Below are 24,709 nucleotides of genomic sequence, written 5' to 3'. Positions count from 1 at the left end.
CCCGACGCGGGGCTCGAACTCCCCGACCGCGAGATCGTGACCTGGCTGAAGTCGGACGCTTAACCGACTGCGCCACCCAGGCGCCCCATGTTCATTGGTTTTTAAGATAGGAGAAATAGCATGGTTGTATGCAGATGGGAATAATTCAGTAGAGAGGGAAAACTTGATGATACAGGAGAAAGAATGGAGTCTTGCTGAAGGAAGGTCCTTGAATAAGTAAAAAATGGACTGGTACCTATTTCACGAGTAGAAGGGTTGGCCTTAGGGTAAGTACACAAACAGTCAACTTCTAGTCCCAGGCTGGGAGGCAGAGTATCTAGACAAAGATGCTCTGGCGGTAACAGGAGACTGTGGAACTTCTATAAAATTGAAGCTGTAATACAGATCTTCCTATGGCAGGCACCTCATAGTTCAGGATTGAAGGAGCCCCTCCTGCCTCATCATCCTGATCACAACATCCTGTGTTATTTTCTTCACAGCTTTAACCTCAACTGGAAATCATCTTTATTCATATCTTGTTTGTTTATTGAGTAGTATTATGTTGGAAACTCCATGAGAGAAGCAATTGTGTCAGTCTTGTTTATTTCTGAAACTCTAGTCCCTAAAACAGTGCCTGGCACATAGGCACTCCATTAATCTTCACTAAAAAGTTGATTAAATGAACAGGAAGAGTGAGCTGAGGGCTTTAATGTTTCCATGAGCTAAGTGAGAAAAAAAAACTGATCAGCGTTTTTCTTCACTAAGGTCAAATAAAAACTTTCGCCTAACTGAGGTTGGAGACCAGAAAATATGCGTCAGAGTTCCAGTCACAAGGCACGTGGTATTTTTTGATCTGATAGTGTACAGCAGCCTAGGAGTAGGATTTAGTTATTCAAAATTGGGGGTGGGTAGAAGTTCTTGTTCAAAATGGTGATGTGGGTAGATCCTGAATTCATCTTCTCCCACTGATACGCTGCATCTACAGCTGTACGTGAACCAGTTTCTTCTGAAAATCAATAAACAAACAACAACTTAAAAACTGGCAGAGAAAAATTTGAAGTGCTTTCGCAGGGCAGCCCAAGTGAGACCCAAGGATTGAGCAAGTTGCATTGATGAAGGTGTGGCTGAAAAATGCGCCCTAGACAGAGAAGGAAGTAACAAGGAGTAAGAGATGGATTATAACAAGCAAGGGATCCACTTCTACATACACAATGAGGTTGGATATCCGGTGTGGTGTGGTGAATTTTTGCTGCAAGAGTAGGACTGAGGTCATAGGACTTCCATTTCTGAGCCAAAATCAGTCTCTCTGTAGCTTCCTCTTTTGTTCCTGTGCCCTTATCTGGAAACAAACAGACATCAATTCTTTTCCTCATACCCTGAGTCAAGAGTTTCCACTCTTTTCCCTGGAGTGTTGTTTTCTCTAACACCCAAGAAACCCCTTATTCTCCAAATCAGAAGTGACTCTTTGTGAGCCACATTGATTTACTTACACTGGAAGAAATTGGAATGCTGACCTGGATCTTTGAGGATATAAAAAATCTCTAGTGTTTTTTTAGGAATGGTATTGTGTATGATAAGTATGATATTGTAGTTATGTTTAAGAAAGAGTGCTTGAGGGACACCTGGTTGGCTCAGTAGGTTGAGTGTCCAACTTTGGCTCGGTCATGATCTCGTGATTTGTTAGTTCAAGCCCCATATTGGGCTCTGTGCTGACAGCTCAGAGACTGGAGCCTGCTTCAGTTTCTGTGTCTCCCTCTCTCTCTGCCCCTCCCACACTTGGGCTCTCTCTCTCTCTCAAAAATAAATAAACATTAAAAAAAAGAAAAAAGAAAGAGTGCTTGACTTGGGTCCCCTGGGTAGCTCAGTCGGCTGACCGTCTGACTCTTGATTTCGGCTCAGGTCATGATATCACACTGGTGAGATCAAGCCCCACATCAGGTCCTGTGCTGACAGCGTGGAGCCCGCTTGGATTCTCTCTCTCCTCTCTCTTTACCTCTCTTCCCGTTTGTGTGTGCTCTCTCTCTCTCTCAAAATAAATAAATAAATAAACTTTAAAAAAATTCATATATTTTATGATCATATATATTAAAAAATCCTGTGGATTCACTAAAGTATAATAGAACTAATCAAATTCAGTGAAGTTGTAAGATACAAGATCAATATGTAAAAATCTATTGTAGGGGCAACTGGGTGGCTCAGTCATTAAGCATTTGACTTCAGTTCAGGTCATGATATCACGGCTGGTGAGTTCAAGCCCCGCATTGGGGTCTGTGCTGACAGCTCAGAGCCTGGGGACTGCTTCCTATTCTGTGTCTCCTTCTCTCTTTGCTCCTCCCCTGCTCATGCTCTCTCTCTCTCTCAAAAATAAATATTAAGAAAATAAAAAAATCAGTTGTATATCTATACACTTGCAAAGAACATCCTGAAAATGAAATTTTAAAAAATTTCATTTACAATAGCATCAAAAAGAATACAATACTTAGGAGTAAATATAACAAAAGAAGAGCAAACTTATAACTCCTAAAACTACAAAATACTGTTGAAAGAAATTAAAGAAGATACCTTATTCATGAATCTTAATATTGTTAAGATGTCACTTCTCCCTTAATTGACCCACAGATTCAATGAAAGTCTTATAAGAATCCAAGCTGAATTTTTGTAGAAATTGACAAGGTGATTCCAAAGTTCATATGGAATTTCCAAAGATGATGTAGACAAAACAATCTTGTAAGAGAAGAACAAAGTTGGAGGGCTCACACTTCCTGATTTCAAAACCCATTGTGAAGCAAGAGTAAGGAAGACACTGTGGTACTGGCATAAAAACAAACACAGAAAAACAAACAAACAAACAAACAAACACAGAGATCAATGGGTGAGAAGTGAGAGTCCAGAAATAAACCCATGTTTCTATGGATAGCTGATTTTGACAAGGATGTCAAGAACATTCAATGAAGAAAGACTAGTCTTTTTTTTTTATTTTTTAATGTTTATTTATTTTTGAGACATAAAGACAGAGTGCAAGCAGGGGAGAGGCAGAGAGAGAGGGAGACACAGAATCTGAGGCAGGCTCAAGTCTCTGAGCTGTCAGCACAGAGCCCAACATGGGGCTTGAACCCACGAACCACGAGATCATGACCAAGCCAAAGTTGGACACTCAACCTACTGAGCCATCTGAAACAGGCTCCAGGCACTGAGCTGTCAGCACAGAGCCCCACGTGGGGCTCGAACTCAGGACCAGCGAGATTATGACCTAGGCCAAAGTTGGATGCTCAACCAACTGAGCCACCCAGGTGCCCCGAAAGACTAGTCTTTTAAACAAATGACAATGGGGCACCTGGATGTCCAGATACAGATGAATGAATTTGTATCCTTAACTCATACTGCATACAAAAATTAACTCAAAATGGATCAATTACCCAAATGTAAGAACTAAAACTATAAAGCTCTTAGAAGAAAGCACAGAAATTATTCCTCATGACCTCTGATCTGGCAATGAATTCTTAGATATGATACCAAAAGCAAGAACAACAAAGGAAAAAATAAATTAACTGAATTTAATCAAAATTAAAAACTTTTCTGCATCAAAAAACCATTATCAAAAAGTTGAAAAGACAGCCTACAAAATAGGATAAAATATTTGCAAATTATATGTTTGATAATGGTCTAGGATCCAGGATATATATACAGCTCCTATAACTCAGCAACAAAAAGGCAAACAATTCAAGTAAAAAATGGGGAAAGACTTAAATAGCCAGTTCTCCAAAGAAAATATGCACATGACTGACAAATACATGAAAAGATGCTCAACATCATTATTCATGATGAATTGCAAAAAACCAAACAACAATTAAAACCTGGGCAAACGGGGCGCCTGGGTGGCGCAGTCGGTTAAGCGTCCGACTTCAGCCAGGTCACGATCTCACGGTCCGTGAGTTCGAGCCCCGCGTCGGGCTCTGGGCTGATGGCTCAGAGCCTGGAGCCTGTTTCCGATTCTGTGTCTCCCTCTCTCTCTGCCCCTCCCCCGTTCATGCTCTGTCTCTCTCTGTCCCAAAAATAAATAAACGTTGAAAAAAAAAATAAATAAACGTTGAAAAAAAAATTAAAACAAAAAACAAACAAACAAAAAAAAAACCTGGGCAAAGAATTTAAATAGATATTTCTCTAAAGAAGTATACAAATGGCCAAACAAGCCTGTGAAAAGATTCTCAAAATCATTGGTCTTTAAGGAAATGCAAATCAAAACCATAATGAGGTACCACTTCACACCCACTAGTATGGCTTTAATAAAAAGAAAAAAGAAATATAACAATTGGTGAGAATGTGGATAAATAAGAATGCTTAAATGTTGTTGGTGCAAATGTCATATGGTGCACCCACCGTGCTGAGCATCTTTTGTTGTACTTTTCGGGCATGTGTATATTTTCTTTGGAGAACTGGCTATTTAAATCTTTCCCCATTTTTTACTTGAATTGTTTGCCTTTTTATTGCTGAGTTATAGGAGCTGTATATACATCCTGGATCCTAGACCATTATCAAATATATAATTTGCAAATATTTTATCTTATTTTGTAGGCTGTCTTTTCAACTTTTTGATAATGGTTTTTTTGATGCAGAAAAGTTTTTTTTAATTTTTTAATGTTTTTATTTATTTTTGACAGAGAGACAGAGACAAAGCACGAGTGGGGGAGGGGCAGAGAGAGAGGGAGACAGGATCTGAAGCAGGCTCCAGGCTCTGAGCTGTCCGCACAGAGCCCGAGCCCAATGCAGGGCTAGAACTACGAGACCATGACCTGAGATGAAGTCTGACGCTTTACTGACTGAGCCATCCAGGCGCCCCAATGCAGAAAAGTTTTTAATTTTGATTAAATTCATTTTTTTCCTTTTGTTGTTCTTGCTTTTGGTATCATTTCTAAGAATTCATTGCCACATCCACATAATTTTTATTACAGCATATTGTTATAACTGTTCTATTTTGTTATTAGTAGTCGTTAATCTCTTACTGTGCCTAATTTATACATTAAACTTCACTATATTTACGTGTAGGAAAAAACACTATACATAGGGCTCAGAACTATTTATGGTTTCAGGCATCTACTGGGGGTCTTGGAATATATCCTCCATAAATAAGGATGGGGAGACTACTGTATTCATGTTTTTATTGTTCTATCTGTTCCGTAAATGCTATACTAAATGTAAATAATCAAACAGGTGTGATCCTTTGCTAGAAGGGATCCTTGGTGAAAAACCATCGAGTGGCTGGTCATATAATAAAGAATATATCCAGTCTTTTTTTTTTTTTCCAGTCCTTTTTTTTTTTTTTTAATGTTTATTCATTTTTGAGAGAGAGAGACAGAGCGTGAGCAGGGGAGGGGCAGAAAGAGAGGAAGATACAGAACTCAAAGGCTCCAGCCTCTGCACTGTCAGCACAGAGCCCACTATGGGGCTCAAACTCAGAAACCATGAGATCATGACCTGAGCTGAAGATGGACCTTAACCAGCTGAGCCACCCAGGCACCTCAGGAATATAGCGGGTCTTTGTCTCCAGTTGCAGGAGCAGAGCTCCAAAAACCTTTGGAATTTTTTGAAGGATAAGAATCTCTCTGTCATGCTAATGAGGTGACTTCTGGCTGGATTCCTAGATAGCTTCAGGATGGAGGAAGCTGCGCACCAGAAAATTCAACCATGTAATTGGCTGGAGTTGAGTTCAGTCATATAGCCTATGATTTAATCAAACATGCCCACACAATGAAATCTCAATTAAAAAACCCAAACCTAAACAAAACAAAACAAACCCTCTGAACAGTGAGGCTCAGGGAGCTTCCTGGTTGGTGAACACACTGATGTGCTGGGAGGGTGGCACACCCTGACTCCACAGGGACAGGAGCTCCTTTGCTCAGAACTCTTCCAGACCTTGCCCTATGTACCTCTTCATCTGATTGTTCATGTGTATCTTTTATAATAAAAAGGTAATCATAAGTAGAGCACTTTCTTGAGTTCTGTGAGCATTCTAGTGAATTACTGAGCCTGAAGGGTGGTCAGTCATCAGAACCCCAAATCTGGGGCACCTAGGTGGCTCAGTCAGTTAAGTGTCCAATGTTTGATTTCAGCTCAGGGCATGATCTTACGGTTCTTGATGAGGACCTTGCATTTTAACTTGTGGGAGCTGCTGCTAATTCCAGGTAGTTAGTGTCAAAATTGGATTGAAATATAGGACCCCAGCTGGTGTCAGAAAATTTGTTGCAGATACAATAAGGATAATGCCTTCCTTAGTTCTATAAGTCATTCCAGCAAAGAATGGAACCTGCAGAAAGAGTGGGAACACCTGAAAATGTAGCTAACTGGTCAGAGGGAAGAAGGACTGGGGACCCCAAGCTTATGACTAGTGTCTGTAGTAAAGGCAATCTTATAGAAATTGTGCTCTTAGTTGTGAAGTTTGGGCAAACTCTGCATATTTGCTGACAGAAGTCATTTCATCTCTGTGTGGAACATCATCAGTCATAGGAAGGTTAGTACCGATGCATGCTACAGCATGGATGAACCTTGAAAACATTACGCTAAGTGAAAGAAGTCAGTCACTAAAAGAACACACACTGTGTGATTCCATTTTTTTATTTGAACATTTTTTGAGATTTTATTTTTTTAATGTTTATTTTGAGAGAGAGAGAGAAAGCATGAGTGCATGTGCGAGCGGGGGTGGGGGGACAAAGAGAGAGGGAGAGAGAGGATCCCAAGCAGGCTCCTCACTGTGGGCACAGAGCCCACCACGGAACTCAAACCCACGAATCCGATTTTGGCTCAGGTCATGATTTCACAGTTGGTGAGTTTGAGCCCCATGTCTGGCTCTGTGCTGACAGCTCAGAGCCTGGAACCTCCTTCAGATTTTGTGTCTCCCTCTCTCTCTGTCCCTCCCCTGCTCACACTCTGTCTCCCTCTCTCAGAAATAAATAAACATTAAAATGGGGTGTGGTGATAGTTACACATTATCTGCAAACATACTAAGGTATGTTTGAAATAAACACTTTAAATGGGTGAATTGTATGGTATATGAACTATATCTTAACAAAGCTGTCATTTAAAAAAAGGTAGTTATCTTATAAATATATGCTGAAAAAGCTATAGATGAAATAGACGGTGTCTAGGATTTGCTTCAAAAGAATCCATAGGGGATGGGAAGGGGAAAGGAAGAAATAAGACTGGTCATAAGTTGGTAATTGCCGAAACTGGGTGCTTGGAAGCTCATCATACTTTCTCTCTGCAGGTATATGTGTTTGACACTTTTCAAAAGAGGGGAAAAAAAAGAATCCCATGCAACATTCCGATTCACTCAGAAAAGAGGGGACTATCACCTCCTTTGATAAGTTGTTATTTAGAGGCCCTACCCAGAGCCTGCAGATCAGGGAGATGAATTATTGAGGGGAATCTGAGAGGCATAGAAGCCACGGAGTGTGGAGAGGTAGCAAGCGCAGAGGCTGGTTTGGGCCAGGGCAGCTCAGTGCCCCCAGCCCTCATGGACAACCCCCAGGCCAGGCTGACTGTGGTGGTAGAAGTTGAGAGTGGAAGAGAATCAGGTGAGAAGAAGGCCTTACACTTTCACTCTTGGAAGTAACGCAGCCTGGGGGAGCCTCCTGGGAGAGGGGAAGCCAAGGCCATTTTACAGCCTTAGCTGCTGCAGATGCTTTTTGAGGACGCTCCGCCTCTCAGGGGGTCTGATCCTGTGCTCAGTACTCTAGGTTAGGAAACTGAGGCCAAAGTTGAGGGCAGGACTTAGGCACGGGAGTTAATATGCAGTCCATCCTTCTCAGGCCCTGAGGACACATGTTGCCCCACACTGCTTCTGGAGGGGCCCCAGAGCATCTGCCTGCTTCAGCCGGAGACTCTAGACACTCAGGTAGAAATGGGACGGGGTGCGGGTGAGGCTCTGGAAGATGGGAGTGACGATGCTGAGCCCAGTCTTCCCCTGCAGGAACAATGCATCACCTTTGACAGAGTTCTGGGCTCTGATGCTGCTCAGGTAGGGGGTGTTGTAGGGAAACGGGAGGAGGATGGGAATCCTCAGGCGTCTGGATCCTGGAGTGCTAAGGGTTTCCCAAGCCCATTGCTCAGGCAGGCTGGGTCAGGGCACCTGTGACCGGGGGATATGCCTGTGTCCCCTGCAGGAGGCTGAGCAGGAGCTGCTAGCACGAGTCCAGTCCACACTAGGCTTGGTGGCCCGAGGGTACAGTGTGTCCCTACTGCTTCGGGGTCGGGAAACAGAGACACCTCGGCTTGTACCTCAGGTGAGTCCTGGGGGAGCTACCAAGCATAGGTCTCATGAGGCTCAGGTGTTGTCTCCTCCAGGAGACCTTTGAGAAACTTCCCTTCCCCTCCCTAGCGGACTGGGCCCATAGGGTGAGGGTCAAGATGGGGTGGTGTGCAAACATGAAATATCCAGCAAGGTCTAATATTCACAGTTTTTCATAATACCGATAATAAACTTGAAAGTTTTGTTTTCAGGGCTTCGTGAAGATGCCCCCAAGTCAAAATAGCTGCCTCAGAACTTCATCATAGGCAGGCCCCTGTTTTAGGAAACAGCAGGTCTCATTGAAAATGTCTACTCATTTGACTGGCTCGCTGTGAACCGTGAGGGCTGGGGCTGTTTCTGTCTTGGACACTGTGTCCCTGTGTCCGCAGCACGTAGCATAGAACCGGGCATAGACTTCACCGTCACGAAACTGTTGAAGGACAGATTTATCCTTTCTCCATCCCTACTGAACCCCTTTCTCCACTTTAGCTGTTGCAGATGCTGTTTGAGGAAACTCTGCCCCACAGGGGCGCTGTTCCTGGGGTTAGCACCCTTAGCCTGGTGCAGGTGAGACCCTGCATGGAGGGCAGCCCTGGGAACCAATGGTGGTGCTGTGGAAAGGGCCTGAGGCTCGCAGGCAGCCAGAAGAGACTGAGTCTAGCCTCATCTGCCACTGACCAGTGTGGGCTTGCCTCTCTGAGGTCTCCTATTTCCTGCCTGAAATGGCTGAATGTTGGTGCCCTGGTTGACTCAAGGAGCCCCAGCGGGAGAATCTGGTGAGACGAGGTCTGGGAAAGGCTGTTTGTAACTGGTGTTGTGCTTGTGTGATTGCAGCTCAGCCCCAGTGGAAAGACTCAGGACCTGCTCTCTCCAGGGAGAGAGAACCTATCGGTGTTAGACGTGTCCCCTTTGGGCTTGTGAGTCTCCAGGGGCCAACGGGATCTGAGGGTGCTTGTCTTAAGGCAGGGCTGAAACCCCCAAACCTAGCCGTGGGAGGTTTCTCCCCACTGCCATGCAGAAGGGAAGCTCTGCACTTGGGGTTGTGCTCATCACACCCACTCATCATCTTCCCTGCAGCTCGTATCCCCAGCCCTCTCACTCTTCTTACCCTATCCATCTACACCTCTTCCACTCAGTCATTACCATCTGGGTGATGTGAGCATCTCGTTGAGCAGAACTGGGCAGATGACAGGAGAAAAAAGATGATGAAGATGATAGGCTTTCAGGGGATATACTGAGCTTGGAACCTTGGGGATGGTTCTTACAGGCTCTTGGGACCCCAAAGGACTCCCCATGCAGAGGTTCTGGGGGGCTGGACAGAACCCCAGAACCTCTTAGGAGGTGCTTAGGAGTTGAGCTTGTCTCCCCATCCTCCAGGGTGGTAGAAAATGCCAGTGAGGTGGAGGTGTCCGACTCAAGAGCTGCCTCAGAGCTGTACTTACAAGCTGCAGGGGATGAAGGCAGGTGAGGACAGGAGGGCACCTGTCACGCCCAACCCCTATCCCTTAGGCATTTGGTCTCATCCTACCCTGTCCTCCACAGGGCCTGCTCTCTGCTCACTGTCACCATGTCCTGCCCAGGGCCTGACCCTCCCGAGGGGCCTGGGACCCGGGGTATGTGGCGAGGGGCCTTGAGGATCCTGCAGCTCCCCAGAGACCTGTAAGTCTGATGGAATCTTCTGACTGCTTTAGGGAACAGGGTGGGGGTGTGGCTGAAGTATGGATGCAGAGACCCAGGGCAGCCTCAGAGTCTCATTTCCTCACCTCTGACATGGTGAAGGACTCCCTCCTTTAGCATTTCTTTTTTTTTTTTTAATTTTTTTAATGTTTATTTATTTTTGACAGAGAGAGAGAGAGAGAGAGACAGAGCATGAGCTGGGGAGGCAGAGAGAGATAGGGAGACACAGAATCTGAAGCAGGCTCCAGGCCTGTGCTGTCAGCATGGAGCCTGACACGAGGCCCAAACTCACAGACCATGAGATCATGACCTTTGCTGAAGTCGGATGCTCAACCAGCTGAGCCACCCAGGTGCCCCATCCTTTAGCATTTCTTATAAGGCAGGTCTACCAGCAATGAACTCCCTCAGCTTTTACTAATCTGGGAATACCTTAATTTCTCACACGTTCTTGAAGGATAGTTTTGCCAGATGTGGAATTCTTAGTTGACACACTTTATTTTCCCAGCATTATTTTTAGAGAGAGAAAGAGAGCAAGCAGGGGAGAGGGGCAGAGTGACAGAGAGAGAGATGGAGGGAGGGAGAGAGGGAAGGAGAATCCCAAGCAGCCTCCACACTGATGTGGGGCTCCATCCCACGACCCTGCAATCATGACCTGAGCTGAAAGCAAGAGTTGGATGCTCAGCCGACTGAGCCACCCAGACACCCCTTTCAGCACTTTAAATATGTCATCTCACTGCATTCTGGTCTCCATAATTTCTTTCTTCCTTTTTTTTTTTTTTAAGATTTTATTTTTAAGTAATCTCTACATACAACATGGGGCTGGAACTCACAACCTGGAGATCAAGAGTTACATGCTGTACTGACTGAGTCAGCCAGGCACTAATGGCTTCCACAATTCCTGATGAGAAACTGGTTTTCATTCTTATGGAGGATCACTCGTACCATCACAAGTTGCTTCTCTTATTCTGTTTTCAAAATTCTCTCTTTGGCTTTTGGTGGTTTGATTATAATGTGTCTTGGCATGAATCTCTTTGAGTTTATCCTTCTTGAAATTTGTTGAGCTTCTTGGATGTATAGATTCATGTCTTTCATAAATTTGGGGAATTTTTGAGCACTATTTCTTCAAATATTCCTTCTGCCCCTTTTTCCCTCTCTTCTCCCTCTGACAGTCCCATTCTGCATGTATTTATACACTTCATGCATCCACTGGCCCCTTGGGCTCATTTTCCTTCATTCTTTTTTTCTTTTTGCATAATTTTTTTGACCTATTTTCAACTTTGCTGAGATTCTTTCTTGTGCCCACTCAAATCTGCTCTCTAGGGAATTTATGATTTCAGTTACTATACTTTTTAGCTCCAGAATTTCTACTTGGTTCCTGTTTTATTTATTTTATTTTATTTTTTTTTTTTATTTTATTTTTATTTTTATTTTTATTTTTATTTTTATTTTTATTTTAAAGTAAGCTCTACACCCAGTGTGGGGCACAAACTCACAACCCCAAGATCAAGAGTCGCATGCTCCACTTACTAACCCAGCCAGACACCCCTCTTTTTGGTTCCTTTTTATAATTTCTGTGCTTCTATTCGTACTTTCTATTCATTGAGACATCATTTTCTTGATTTCCTTTACTTTTCTGAGCATATTTAAGATAGTTGGATTAAAGTCTTTAGTGAATCCAATGTCTGTGCTTCCTCAAGGACAGTTTCTATTAATTTTTTTTTTCCCCTGTGGGTGGGCCATGCATCTTTATTTGAATGCCAGATATTTTTTTGGTTGGAAACTGCCCAATTTGAGAATTTTTATTTTTGTAAAGATTATATTCTTCATTATGTTGGGCTCTTACGTCTCCATTTCTTTTCCTTAGGCTCTGACATTTTGGATATGATAATGGGGGAACTCTGAAAAAGAGATTCCTCATCCCCTCTAGGGTTTGCATTGTTGCTTGCTATGGGCTGCAACTATCTGTTTGCTTAGTTACTTTCCAAACAATTTTTGCAAAGGCTGGATTCTTTGTTGCCACTGAAGTCTCCATTCTGTCATCTCAGTGGTTAGCTAGTGACCTGACATAGAATTCCTTACTCTACTGGGACAAAAACATTTTTTATTAAAGGAATAAAAACAGAAAGAAAAAAAATTAAAAAAATCTCCAGCTTTCCATAGATTCGCTCTGTGTTGGGTCAGTCCTTCTATGCTTCTCACCATTCCACTTACATCTCTGCCTTAGCCTTACTTTCTGCTTACAATGAGCTTAAAAAAACAGAGATGAAAACTTGCCATCTTCTCAGGTCTTTTCTAAGCCTGCATCCTGCTCTGGGCATGTGTGTGGCTTTCTAGATTCCTTGGTGCATGGGGGAATTTTCCTTATCTCCAACCCTCCCCCCTCGCCCCCCCCCCCCGCAATCTGACTCCCCAACTTTTCTTCCCAGTCTTTCCATGCATCTGTTGTTTGCCCCAACTGTTATTTTTGCTTGTTCTTTCATCTTTTCAATGTTTTGAGGGACCATCATCTAGGATAGCTGCTCTGCCCTGAGAGAGTTCCAAGGTAAGGGAAACAAAAGGAAGCCCTTTTTGTCAGTCCTCTGGGGGAAACCCTAGACAGTGAAAACAACAAACACAGTTCCTTGGGAACAAAATCTGCTCTGCTCCCTCCAGAGCCAAGCACCCCACCACCAGAAACATGGGCTGTTGTCTTCAAGACAACCTCTGTGCTGGGGAGGAGGTTGGGGCTAGGTTAAGTTAAAACACCACAAAGACCTCAACATATTTAAGTTGCTTTCTCCTGGGTAAGCATTCACTTGGTTGTAGTAAACCTTTCACTGTCCCCCAGAGTTCCTGTAAGGTTGATCCTGACCATTTTTTCCACATGTTGCTGAAAAAGGACAGATCCCCAGAGTTCCATACTCTGCCATTTTTGTGGATGTCACTTTGCTTTGCCATTTTAAATTGGGTGATTAGGGGCACCTGCTGGCTCAGTTGGCAGGGCATGTGACTCTTAAAGAAAAAAATTTTTTTAACATTTATTTATTTTTGAGAGACAGAGCAGGAGGAGGAGAGGGAGACACAGAATCCGAAGCAGTCTCCAGGCTCTGAGCCGTCAGCACAAACCCTGACGCGGGGCTCAAACTCACAAACTGTGAGATCATGACTTGAGCTGAAGTCGGATGCTTAACCAACTGAGCCACCCTGGTACCCCAGGGCATATGACTCTTGATCTCAGGATCGTGAGTTCAAGCCCCACATTGGATGTGTTGCCTACTTAAAAAAATAAATAAATAAAAAATAAATTGGGTGATTAGTCTTCTATCACTGAGATGTAAGAGCTCTTTAAATATTCTGGATAGGGATGCCTGGGTGGCTCAGTTGGTTCTCACAGTTCATGAGTTTGAGTCCCTTACCAGGTGAGCTCAAGCCCTGCTTCAGGCTCTGCACAGTGCAGAGCCTGCATGGGATTCTCTCTCTCTCCCTCTCTCTGCCCCTCAATCTCATGCCCTCTCTCTCTCTCTAAAAAATAAAAATAAACAAATAAAAATTGCATAAATACATACATACATACATACATACATACATAAATGTATGTTCTGGATACAAGTCCCTTATCAGTTAGACAAATTAAATTTTGCACAACTATGAGAATATATTATTTGTGTAATTAAATAATAAAATTTAAAAAAGGGTCTATGCAAAGTTGCAAATCTGCCTGGTGGTGCACCAAAGTTCTGGAAATAGTCAGCCTTTCCATCAGATGTAATTTGGGTCAATTTCTTTCCCCATCCACCAGTGGACACCTCCTTTCTTCCTCTCTCCTTCTGGCAGAGATTGCCCCCTGCTGCAGGTGTTGGCTGGTAAGGTTATTGGTGAGGAGGTAGAGGGCTCTCTGCCCTGGATCGTGTCATGGCTCCTGGAAGGAAACAACTACACTGGTCTTCTTCTTCGCCTGGACCCTCAAGGTGGCCTGGGGAAGGGTGTGGGGTTCTTTGGGAAGCTCTGACATCTAACTTATGCCTGACCACCCCTCTCACCAAAACAGCTGCAACCCCAACCCCAGTCCAGAGATAGCCTCACCTCTGGGAGGGTCAAGATTCAGAAAGGTCCCAGTATGGCTGGGTTGCCAAAGTCTGGAAAGGCAGGGCTGATAGTAAAAGCAACCCCTCGCCCTTCAGAAGCTTTCAACAGTTAACCAAGAATTTTCACACTAATACATTTTATTCTTACCACAACCCCATGAGACACATCTAACTTAGGGAGGGAGGCCTAATTTATAAATGAGGAAAGGGAGGATCAGAGAAGGGAGAGAACTTGCCTATTTTCATACACTCATTAAAAACCAGGCCTCTCTGAAATGATATGATGTCAGAGACTTAGGGGAGGTCAAGTGGAGGGTATAGATCAAACAAGAATGGCTGTGAGTTGACAATTATTGAAGCTGGGTGATAAGTAGATTGAATTTCCTATACTTTGTACATGTTTGAAATTTTCTACAAAAGTGAAAAGAAAGAAAAAGTCTGGCTCTCTGTATCCAAAATTAGTAAGCACACATTAATTTGGCTAACATAGTCCCAGACCACACACTGTGCCAGGCCCTGTGGAGTAAGGAAGAAAAATTAGGCCAGTTCATGCCCTTAAGGATAAAGCAGTGAAGGACAAAAGTATGTTTATCCATAGGCCAGTTTGGTATCCTGATTAAAGGCACAGGCTTTAATGTCAGACAGAATTGGGCTTAAGTTTTAGCTCTGCCACTCACCAGGGAGTTGCTTGACCTCTCTAAGCTTCATTTGGTTCATCTGGAAAATGTGGGGGTAGGCAGAAAAAATTAGAGTTGCTGCTTCATTGGAGTGTTGTGTGGATAAAAAGAGGTGATCCACAAAAACTCTTAGCATAGTGCCAAGCCCATGTAAAAGCCTGATAGGTGTTAGCTATTTTTTGTAAGTAGTATTAATAAAAATTACAAGTATTACAGGCAGTGTGCTCTGGAGTCCAGAAGGAGTGATTCACTCCGGGTCTCCCCTTATTAGGTGGCTCCCTGAACTTACTCAGAGCTGCTCTGTTGGGGGCCTCGGGAAGGAGGATGCAGGTGAAACAGGTGAGGCCCACCCAGTGGGATGCAGTAGAAGAGGCACGTGCCCGCCGGGCAAACCTGAAGAGCCTGCGTTCAGGCCTCCTTGGGGACACCCTCACAGAAAGTGGGCTCAGCCAGCTGGGCAGGGCACTGCGAGAGTTGCGGGTAAGCAAGGTGAGGCCTGGAGGTGCCGAAGAGAGTAGCGGTTGGAGCCTACCTTAAACCCTCTCTCCATAGGTGGTAAAAGCCTGGAGCCAGTGCCCAGGAAGCCAGATGCTCAAAAGGGTCAAAGCTGAGGCTGTGGGGCTCCCAGAACTACAGGTATGTTTTCTGGCTCAACCTCTTAGGAGCCCTATTGATGTCTGCCTTCTCTCCTATTTACAGAGCACTATGAGGAGTCCCTTTCTTTGTTCACTAATTTATTGATTTCCAAACATTTTAGTGACTTCTCAGTGTGTCAGGCATAGTGCCACGTAGGCCCTGGGAAACCCCTGTCCTCATGGAATTTGCAATCTTCTGGAGAGAAGCAATTATAACACCATGATCAGTGCTTTGAAGGCCTTATCAACACAGGGTTCAGTGGGGCATGTAAACACTTCACAGGAGATGTTGATTTCTGAAGGAGGTAGCCAGCAAAGATGAGTGAAGAACAAACATTCCAGGCAAAGAAACTAACAGGTCAAGTCTCGGAAGTAAGCAGGGGCTTGATCTCTTTGGGGGACTGCAAGCAGGTCATTTTGCTGTAGGATATTTTGAGGAAGAGTCAAGAGAGAATGATTGAAGAGATAAGTAGGGGCCCGGTCATAAAGGGCTTTGCAAATTTATTGAGATGTTTAGACTTTGTCTTGAAGGTCAAGGGGAAGCCATAAAATTACTTTAAGCAGGGAAAACAGTATTGCTCACATTTTTCAGGTCAGCAAACTGAGGCTCAGAGACGGGATCTGAGTGTCTCAGGGTCACTGAGATAATCAAAGGCAGCAGAGGTACAAACACCCAAGTCCTTAGGTTCATATGGTGCTTTTGCATCTGTTTAGAATGCATGGCCTCTCCTGTGCAGAAGGGGGTGCTGTCTTCCAGGATTTGCCAAAGGGTGGCTGGAATGCTGCTTCTGTCCACCTTCTCCTAGTCCTACCCTTTTCATACTTACAACTTGTTTTACAGCCCTGAGCTTCGGGACTTAGGCATGTAAGCTCCCATTTATTGAGCAGCATCTGCTACTGCTTAGCGCTTTGGGTGTCTTATTTCATGCTCTCTACAATTTTTTTTAAAAAGGTTTTATTTATTTTTGAGAAGGGGAGGGAAGGGGCAGAAAGAGAGGGAGACACAGATTCTGAAGCAGGCTCCAAGCTCTGAGCTGTCAGCACAGAACGCAACGCAGGGCTCGAACCCAAGAACCATGAGATCATGACCTGAGCCAAAGTCAGACGCTTAACTGAGCCACCCAGGTGCCCCTCTACAACTTTTTTTTTTTTTTAACGTTTATTTATTTTTGAGACAGAGAGAGACAGAGCATCAACGGGGGAGGGTCAGAGAGAGGGAGACACAGAATTTGAAACAGGCTCCAGGCTCTGAGCTGTCAGCACAGAGCCCGACGCGGGGCTCGAACTCACGGACCGTGAGATCATGACCTGAGCCGAAGTCGGCCGCTTAACCGACTGAGCCACCCAGGCGCCCCTCTCTACAACTTTTTAAAAATGTTTTTTTGTTTATTTTATTTGTTTTGAGAAAGAGAGAGAGAGAGAGAGCAAGCAGGGGAGGGACAGAGAAAGAGGGGGAACGAGGATCTGAAGCAGGCTCTGTGCTGATAGCTGATGCAAGGTTTGAACTCACAAACCGTGAGATCATGACCTGAAATGAAGTTGGATGCTCAACCAACTGAGCCACCCAGGCACCTCTATAACTTTTATTAGTTCCATTTTACAGGTGAGGAAATGGATTCAAAAGATTAGACACCTGCCTGAGGTTATACAGCTGAGGAAAGGAGGGCCTGGAACTCTGATCTGTCTGATTTCAAAGTCCTGAGCTTAACACGTGCTATCCTAGGAGGAAGGGGATGGAATTCCCATTCTTAATATATTCTCAGCAGGTGATAGATTCAACAACAAGCCACAGCCCAGGCTTCCAGGGAGAGCCCAAAGGTGGGTTTGGAGCTTGGGGTGGAGCTGGGTGCCCTCCACCTTTGTTGGGCTTAATTGCATTTTCCTCCAGTAGTAGGAGTAACAGCATCTCTAGGACCTGGGCTCCACCAAAAGCATCCTCCTAGGGACTCTGAGGAACAGGTAATACCTCATGTACCCCAGAATAGCTGGAAGCTCTTGGGGGTCTGAAGAGTTGCAGAGCACAGCTAACATGTCTACCACTCCTGTGCCCCAACATGAGGGACAAATATGGAGCTTCTGACAAAGAGAGGACCTGACAGGCTATGATTCCTAAGAGAGGGGCATGGGAAGGCTGTTTTCCTACTGGGTCACATTAGGAGTATAGGATCCTTAAGGCCTCCATAGCACCTATTGGCAGAGCCAATACCTTTCTCCCATGGCCCCAAGTCTCTGTCCAGGCTACAGGCTCTTACAGGACAGTTAGGTCTCAGATGTAGTTGTAGGAACAGCCCTGGTGGTGGGGTTCTGTTGGAAAGTTGGGCACTGTATCCCGAGGCTGTGGCACACACAGACTTCTGGCTGAACCTAGACTAATGCCATGTAGGCCTGGCACGCCCCAGATGTGGCCCTGCAGTTCTTCTTGGCCCAGGCACAGAGGAAGAGACTTCAAGAACAGCACCAGATATGGATCCAAGAGGAACTGAAGTGTTTGGAACAGGAGGAGGAAGAGGTGGAAGGTGACCAAGTCAAAGGCCTGGTGGCCGGAAAGGAGGTGAGGAGGGTCAAGTAGGGGACTTGAGGCTTCTTCTAATTGGTTCAGGCATTGTGTTGGGGGCTGGAATCCAGCCTCAGTCACAACAGACTGGGCCATACCCTCTCTCATGGTCCTTATAGCTTTATGGGGGACAGATGTAGCAGTTTTCAGGGCTAAGTGCAGTGATGCAGGGAGCTAGGGGCTTGTGGGGACAAAGAAGAGTGCCTGACTCAGGCAGGAGAGGAGCAAAGATGGCATCTAGGCTGAGACTTGAAAAACAAATCAGCCCGAGGAATTCACTAGACTGAACTCCATGTGGGAAGTTCATACGCATCACATAGAGGCACTGAATAAATATACTTGTTTGCCCAAATTAGGAAACAAAACTTGTGAGCGTGAGGGGATGGGAGGATACATTCTGAGGACTATGGTTTATGAGCAAAGGTCCAGAGGGAAGCAATGGCAAAGTACAGTCTGGGTACTGCAAATTGTCCATCTGGGGGGCCCCAGCAGGTACATGGTCAGAGATGAGGCTAAAGAGACTAGTGTGTGCCATGCCTCTGAATTTGGACTTTACCCTAAGAATGATAGTGAACCATTGAAGGGCATGTGTCATCTCAGTTCTGTCCCTCACTAGCCATGCAAATTTGGGCAGGTTAGGTCACTTCTCTGATTCACAGTTTCCAAATCTAACTACCAGATTTGGAGAACTAAAATGGCAACTACTTTCCTCCCCTGGGTTTCATTGGCTAAAATGAATGAATACACATGAAGTGTTTAGGAACAAAGTCTGGCACACAGGTGGCACTGAACAAAGAATATGTATTATCACTGAAGGCCTTCGAGAGGCAGAGATGGCAGCGGGAGCAGACACTATGGAGACTCCAGCTGGAGGCCCTTCAGGCAGAGCGGGACACTGCAGAGCAGGACCTCATGGCCCTCTATGACGTGCACGTGCAGGCTGCCCGGGCTCGGACATGCCATACACTGCAGGTCAGTGGGGACAGAAGGCAGGCCTTGAAATGGTTCCAAGGCTGACTGACAAGCATCTCTGAATCTGGGCACAGGTATTTCGAGCCTGGCGAGGGCTGTGGGAGGAGCAGACCATGACCACAGAGCATCACCACCGCAGCCTGCTGGCTGGTATCCTGCAAGACACGCTCCAACTGGCCACACAGAACCAGGAGCTTCAAGCCCAGAACCAGCAGCTTCAGCAGGATATAGGCTAGGCTGGGGCCAGTCGTGCTGGATGGCTGCCCTGGGAAGAAGTCTGGTGATCAGTAGTCTTTCAGGGGCAGCTTCTTCTCTCTTCATTCTTCACTGTCCCAGAAGGGAGAGGGAGCTGGGATAACTACGCTAACCTTCACTATGGATAATGAACGATACCACTAACCAGGTCTCATTGTGTCAGTCCCTGCTAGGTACCTAATACCCACCTCTTCATTTTAGCCTTTTTTACTACCCTATGTAGTAGGTGCCACTTGACCCCCATTTCAGAGGTAAGGCAACTAAAGCTAGGAGAGGTTAAGTAACTGCCCAAGGACAAGTCCGCTAAGTCACAGAGCCAGAATTCAAATTCAAGCCTGTTAGAACTATAGTTCTACACTGCACATGTGGTGGTTCACAAACTGAAGTGTGCAGCAGAATCACTTAGCTTATTAAAGAAAAAAGATTCCCAAACCCTACTCTCCCAGATTCTTCAGTAGGTCTGCAGTGTGTGTGTGTGTGTGTGCGTGTGTGTGTGTGTAAGCTTACTAGGTATGCTCCCATGGGAGCAGGGCCTGATGTTCCTCTGGCCATGAGAAGAGATGGCAGGAAGGAGTATCAGTGAGGGAACCAGAGGAAATAAGAATCAAAACCATATTGAATCCATGAGTTCTCTAGCCTAAAACTTGGTTTGTCCTGCCAGGTCCAGCCAGGACCTTCTATTCCCAAGAGTCCCTCCAAATTCTCCAGGGCCCAGGTTTTGTGCTTTAGAGAAATTTGAAAAGTTGTGACAGAACAGTCTCCACTCCATGGAGCCCTCAAAGGAAATAATGCTCCTAGCAATAGATAGAAGTCTTTTCTCCTAGTCTATCAGTTACTCGAGGATTAAGACATTCAGGGCACTAGGGTAACAAAATTATGTTAGAGAGAATCTACGCAACAGACACAGGACAATCATAGCCAATTGCAGGAACCACCTGCACCCAGAATACTTTATTAAGACCTTATTGCTTACAGTTAGAAACACTGATTGAACTACACCAAATTTCCCTGTGCCTGGTTCCAGGTCACTCTGTGTAGAGCTTCCCTAATCTGTGTAGATTACTACACTCTGTGTAGAGCTGGGACAGTGCTAGGCAGGGGCAGGACCCAGAGTGAGAAAAATGGTACCTCCTAGGAGTTGTAGAGGGGACAGTGGGCTTTGAGAGGGCCCTTGGGGTGAGCAGAGAGGTCAGGAGTGTAGCCTTAAGCCAGGGCCCAGGGGCAACATTCCCTGAGATGAGTCAAGCTCCAGCCCTCTCTGGGGTCTCCAGAAAAAGGCTGGGTGGGTGTGGAGAGCAGCACTGTGGAGGGAGCAGGGGGCAATGTCCCCAGGTACCGCTGGAGCTAGGGAGTTTGAAAGAGTAGCCTGGATGACGGGTGTATAATCTGTGGCAATTGGGCTTTCCTGCATTACAGTGGGTGGGGGCGGGGGGGGGATATCTCTTATGGGGGAGTCATGTACCACAGCTGGGCTGGAGTAGTCAGTACCAGGCCTGGGGGCAACGGGTCTGCTGGGGTGACCACAGGAGGCTAGGAAAGCCAACTGTTGCCCAAACCCACTCAAAGCAACTGTATTCATGCAGGATGAGGTGGAGAGCCTCCTCCACTGGGGATGGGGTTACTTCTAAGGCCTAGGTATTGATGCTCTCCCATTTCCTTATTCTGGAAAAACTTCAGGGCAAACCCAGTCTTCAAGTTTCCTGGGGTAACCCTTCATCCACCCACCTCCAGAGACTAACCTGGCTACTCCCACTTCCCCAGCTTTTGTCACAAGGCACTTGTTACAGGGCTGGCTGCTGAAGAAGGGTAGGGAGGCCTCGGAGGTGGCTCTGATGGTGGTGCCCAATCTATAGAGTCAGGAGTCCGGGTAGAGATGGTCAGTGACTAGCGGCTGCCATAGTACAGGCGCACAGCCAGGCCAATGAGCAGCGTGGCCAGGAAGAAGGCAGCTGTGAGCTGCAGCCGCAGCAAGGCTGCTGAGAGCACGGCATTGACCACCAGGGAGCAGGACACAACAAAGAGCCGTGTGATGCTGCTGCCATGCTTCATGACAGCTGACATGAGCAGTCCATTTAGTGCCTGGCTCAGTACCACAAGCGCGGCCCAACCAGAGAAACCCTCCAGGAGGCCTGGGCCAGGGCCACCACCTGCGTGCAGACCTAGGTTCAGGAGCACACCAAAAGTGTAGAGGAAGAGGTTCTGAAGTGCTAGGGGCAGCCGCTGTCGCTTCATGAGCAGCTCTGTGTACACGGACGACAGGCCCGAGATGAGGCAGTACAAGATGAGAAGCAGCAGTCCCAGTGGAGTGATATGCAGGGACATGCGGTCAGCAGCAGCTGCTGGAGGGGGCCCAGGAAGGGTGCTTCCAGGGTCTTGGAGGCCACCAGCTGCATAGCAGGCCCCTGCTGCCATCAGCAGCAGCAGTGCCAAGCCCTGGCGTGCAGAGAGGCGGTGCCGGAGACAGAGGCAGTAGAACAGGGCCGTGCTTCCAATCTTGAGATTGCTCAGCACCTGATAGGTGCTGGGGTCCATGTAACGTTGAAGATAGATCACCAGGTTGTTGTTAGCGCCATAGAGAAGGGCTGATAGCGCAAAGGGGGCAGCCTGGCGCCATGGAGGAGCCCCTTGGGGCCATGCTTGCCAGCCCACCAAGAGGGAGAAGGCGCACAACAGTAGCTTGGTCAGCTCAGTCAGCAGCACAGCTGAGGAGGGCCGGAAGGGCACTCTGCCGTTCACATGGCACAGTGCCAGTAATGGGGCATGGGCACCATACATGGCAGTGGACAGGAGTAGCATCAGGGTCCAGCGGGCCTGCCTGGGACGGCCCAGGCCTGGCATACCCCCGTCCTCTACACTCATGCCCAAACCAGACCCTAGGTGGCCTGTGTAGCTAGCCAGGGGACAGCAGGAATTATAACAAGTTTGGGAAAAATCAGTATGGAGCCGGCTCGCAGGAGGGAAGAGCCGTGGTACATTGCTAGAGAGAATACTGAAAATCAGAGTCAGCTGCAAACTCCACAGTCAGGGCTGGAATAGGAAGGGGCCGGTGGCCCTAAAAGCCACAGTCTTGGGGCCAGTCCCATGGGGTTAAGGAGGGGCGTCCAGATTATTGGCTGATAAGCCACTGTTCACCTTTTGCAAGAAGGAGAGCAAGGATGAAGACTGTGGAAAAGTTGAAGATAGCAAAAGGGTGATAGCTGGGGAAGCCAGATATGGTGTCTGTAGTTGAAAGGCCTCTACCTGCAGGCCCAAGATGCTCATCCTTCCTCCCCCATGGGATCCAGAGCTAGTCGGGCCCCTTGCGCAATGACCGAAGATAGTCCCTCAACGTCTTCTCCACATTGGGCACAGCATATGCCTGAGCTGCGTAGATGCCAGTGCAGGTACCCACAGCAAAGCCCAATACTGCTGATGCCCTCAGTTTGGCCACCACATAGCCGGCTAAGAAGCCCTTGAGGAATGGGGAGGACAAGAGCGAGCCATCCTGTGGAGAAAAATGAAGGAAACTCAGCCAGGGTCTCCATTCTCTACCCAAGAGCTACTGGCCTTAGATCATCCCACGACCTCTGCCTTACTCTGGAAAGCTGCAGTATTCTCTCCAAAGATTTTCTCAAGATTCTGGAGGCAGAAAAAGAACCTAGAAGTCCTGATCACACAATCTCAGAATGCTAGGGTTAGAAGGCTCCAACCACAGAACCCTACCACCACAAAGCTACAGAGGTGTCCCTGAGGAATCTGACCCCTGCCTGCTTCTCCAACCTCACTTCCTAGCATGCTCCCCCATTACTGGAGCCAAATTAAACTACTTTCATCCCCCCTGTTCATCATGCTACTTCCCACCATAAGAGCTTTGTATATGTTGTTCCATCTGCCTGAAATGATCTCTCCTCCCCTCTTTACCTAGTTACCTTCTATTTAAGATACCAGTTCAAATATCATTTTCTTAGAGAAACTTTCCTTGGGGTCACAGAAAACAGGCCATCAATAACCATTTGCTGAGTAAGTCTCTATCACCCATTCAAAAGCATATTGGGCAATGAAGCCCAAGGCCAGGGGGGAAGAGGGGGAAGGAGTGGTGGGCAGGTGCAGCTTTACCTGGCCCACACCACTGTTGACTTCGTCTTCCACACGCTGCTGCAGGCGTTCCAACTGGTTCTTGAGAAATGCCAGGTCCTTAAGCTTAGGCAGAGAATCCTAGAACAAGAAAGAATCCAACAAGTTAACCCAGCCCAATTCTCTGCTGAGGTCTGTCAGAGGCTGGGTGTTTTTTTTTTTTTTTTTTAAAAACTTCCTGAGATGATGGTGGTAAAGGAAGAAAGGCACTGACAAGTAAAGAATTCACATGGGGACCGGGGAGGGGGGTGACAGACGGGATCTGCATCTATAACAACCCTTACAGAATTTCATAAAGTAAGCAGTGTGTAGGGAGACAAGAGGAATAGCTAGGAGACATTCAATTAGATTTATCAGGCAAGCACTACTGACTCGGCTATTAATAGCAACATGTCTGTCTTGTCTACCGGGTCCTCAGGCCTCACACAGGGACTGGTAAGTAGTTAATAAATATGAGGATGAATGTCGCTGAACTTCCAGACCAGTGGTGAGTAACGGCCTGAGGCAGTTCCCTGGACGCTGTAGGGTAAATCTGATTTCTGCTTGGGCTTCTGTCAAACCGAATGTGTGACTGGATGCGCAGGCTGGAGTTGGGGTGGGTGGCTGTCTGCAGGAGAGGGTGAATGCACTGGGTGGCTTAGATCGCATAGAAGTATGAAATTCAATGTATGCCCAAGGGAATCTGAATGAGCATGTGAGTGTCCGTGTGGCTTGGAATCATCATGTCCATAGGAGGGAAATTTCGGGGGCCAGGGAATGCAAGACAGTGAAAAGTGTGTCAGAGTGAATGTGTTTGAATGTCTGCTGGTAATTAAGGATAACGAGGGTCCCGAGAGAGGACACCTGGGAGATGCCCGGCTTTGCTTGCCTCGTGTGGTGCTCCGCTACTCCACTTCCCAATGTTGAGTCAGTCGAAAACAGTAAAAGCTCGCCTAGAGGAAATAAGGGCATCCCCACGCAAGAGAGGATCCAGTGTCGCCTCTCCCAAGGACTAAAACGGTGTGAAGACCACCCCACACTGAAGATAATCCTTACATTCACTCACCTTGTCATCCGCCATCTTCCCCGCCGAACTTGTTGAGCAGGCGCGGCCCCGCCTCCCTCATGCAAAGTACTACAGCCATCTTTACTGAGGGCGGAGGCACTTCCGGGGCATTTTTGGAAAGGGTGGAGGAGGTGCTTTCCTGGCCGCAGAGCCCTGGCGGTCTCTTGCTCTCAGGTACTGGCATGTGACTCCTCCGTCACGACCCTAACTGCGTGTCCGCGCGCGCACACGACCTGGGCGCAATGATCTCACTCCTTCGCGTGTGCGCGCTGCGCAAGTTCGTGTAACAAGTCGTCCATCCCTCGATGAGCTCATAGTTGCGCGGTGATGTCACTGGGGGCGTTGGCGTCGTGCGCCTTCCCCGGCTCCACGCACGGGAACGCACACTCGGGGATCCAGACGTCTGCTTACACGCGCCACCCCTCGGCGGGCGGCGCTGCTCAGGCCCGTCCTTTCC

General features: G+C 46.7%; 2 protein-coding genes, 1 long non-coding RNA gene and 1 other non-coding gene across 4 annotated transcripts; 2 read left to right on the top strand and 2 right to left on the bottom strand.

The window, feature by feature from the left end:
• Positions 1 to 7,781: 7,781 nt before the first annotated feature.
• Positions 7,782 to 8,221, top strand: LOC116738033. Its single transcript, XR_004343565.1, has 3 exons — positions 7,782 to 7,867; positions 7,943 to 7,990; positions 8,136 to 8,221. It is a non-coding gene; the product is annotated as an uncharacterized LOC116738033 (long non-coding RNA).
• A 99-nt stretch (positions 8,222 to 8,320) lies between these two features.
• On the top strand, positions 8,321 to 14,024 carry LOC115516834. The gene is made up of 4 exons (XR_004343564.1): positions 8,321 to 9,177; positions 9,638 to 9,724; positions 9,803 to 9,919; positions 13,751 to 14,024. It is a non-coding gene; the product is annotated as an uncharacterized LOC115516834 (transcript).
• Positions 14,025 to 20,009: 5,985 nt separating this feature from the next.
• On the bottom strand, positions 20,010 to 24,559 carry SLC35A4 (solute carrier family 35 member A4). Its single transcript, XM_032593017.1, has 3 exons — positions 24,253 to 24,559; positions 23,190 to 23,288; positions 20,010 to 22,578 (listed from the first exon to the last, which is right to left on the bottom strand). The coding sequence occupies exon 3, from the start codon at positions 21,951 to 21,953 to the stop codon at positions 20,979 to 20,981; it is 975 nt and encodes a 324-aa protein (XP_032448908.1). The 5' UTR covers positions 21,954 to 22,578; positions 23,190 to 23,288; positions 24,253 to 24,559; the 3' UTR covers positions 20,010 to 20,978.
• On the bottom strand, positions 22,381 to 24,267 carry LOC115516749 (SLC35A4 upstream open reading frame protein). The gene is made up of 3 exons (XM_030319722.2): positions 24,253 to 24,267; positions 23,190 to 23,288; positions 22,381 to 22,578 (listed from the first exon to the last, which is right to left on the bottom strand). Exons 1-3 carry the CDS (start codon positions 24,265 to 24,267, stop codon positions 22,381 to 22,383), a joined length of 312 nt encoding a protein of 103 aa, XP_030175582.1.
• Positions 24,560 to 24,709: the final 150 nt, after the last annotated feature.

Source organism: Lynx canadensis, chromosome A1 (assembly GCF_007474595.2).
Source record: "Lynx canadensis isolate LIC74 chromosome A1, mLynCan4.pri.v2, whole genome shotgun sequence".
Classification (NCBI taxonomy): domain Eukaryota; kingdom Metazoa; phylum Chordata; class Mammalia; order Carnivora; family Felidae; genus Lynx; species Lynx canadensis.
This window is presented reverse-complemented; position numbering and strand designations above follow the sequence as displayed.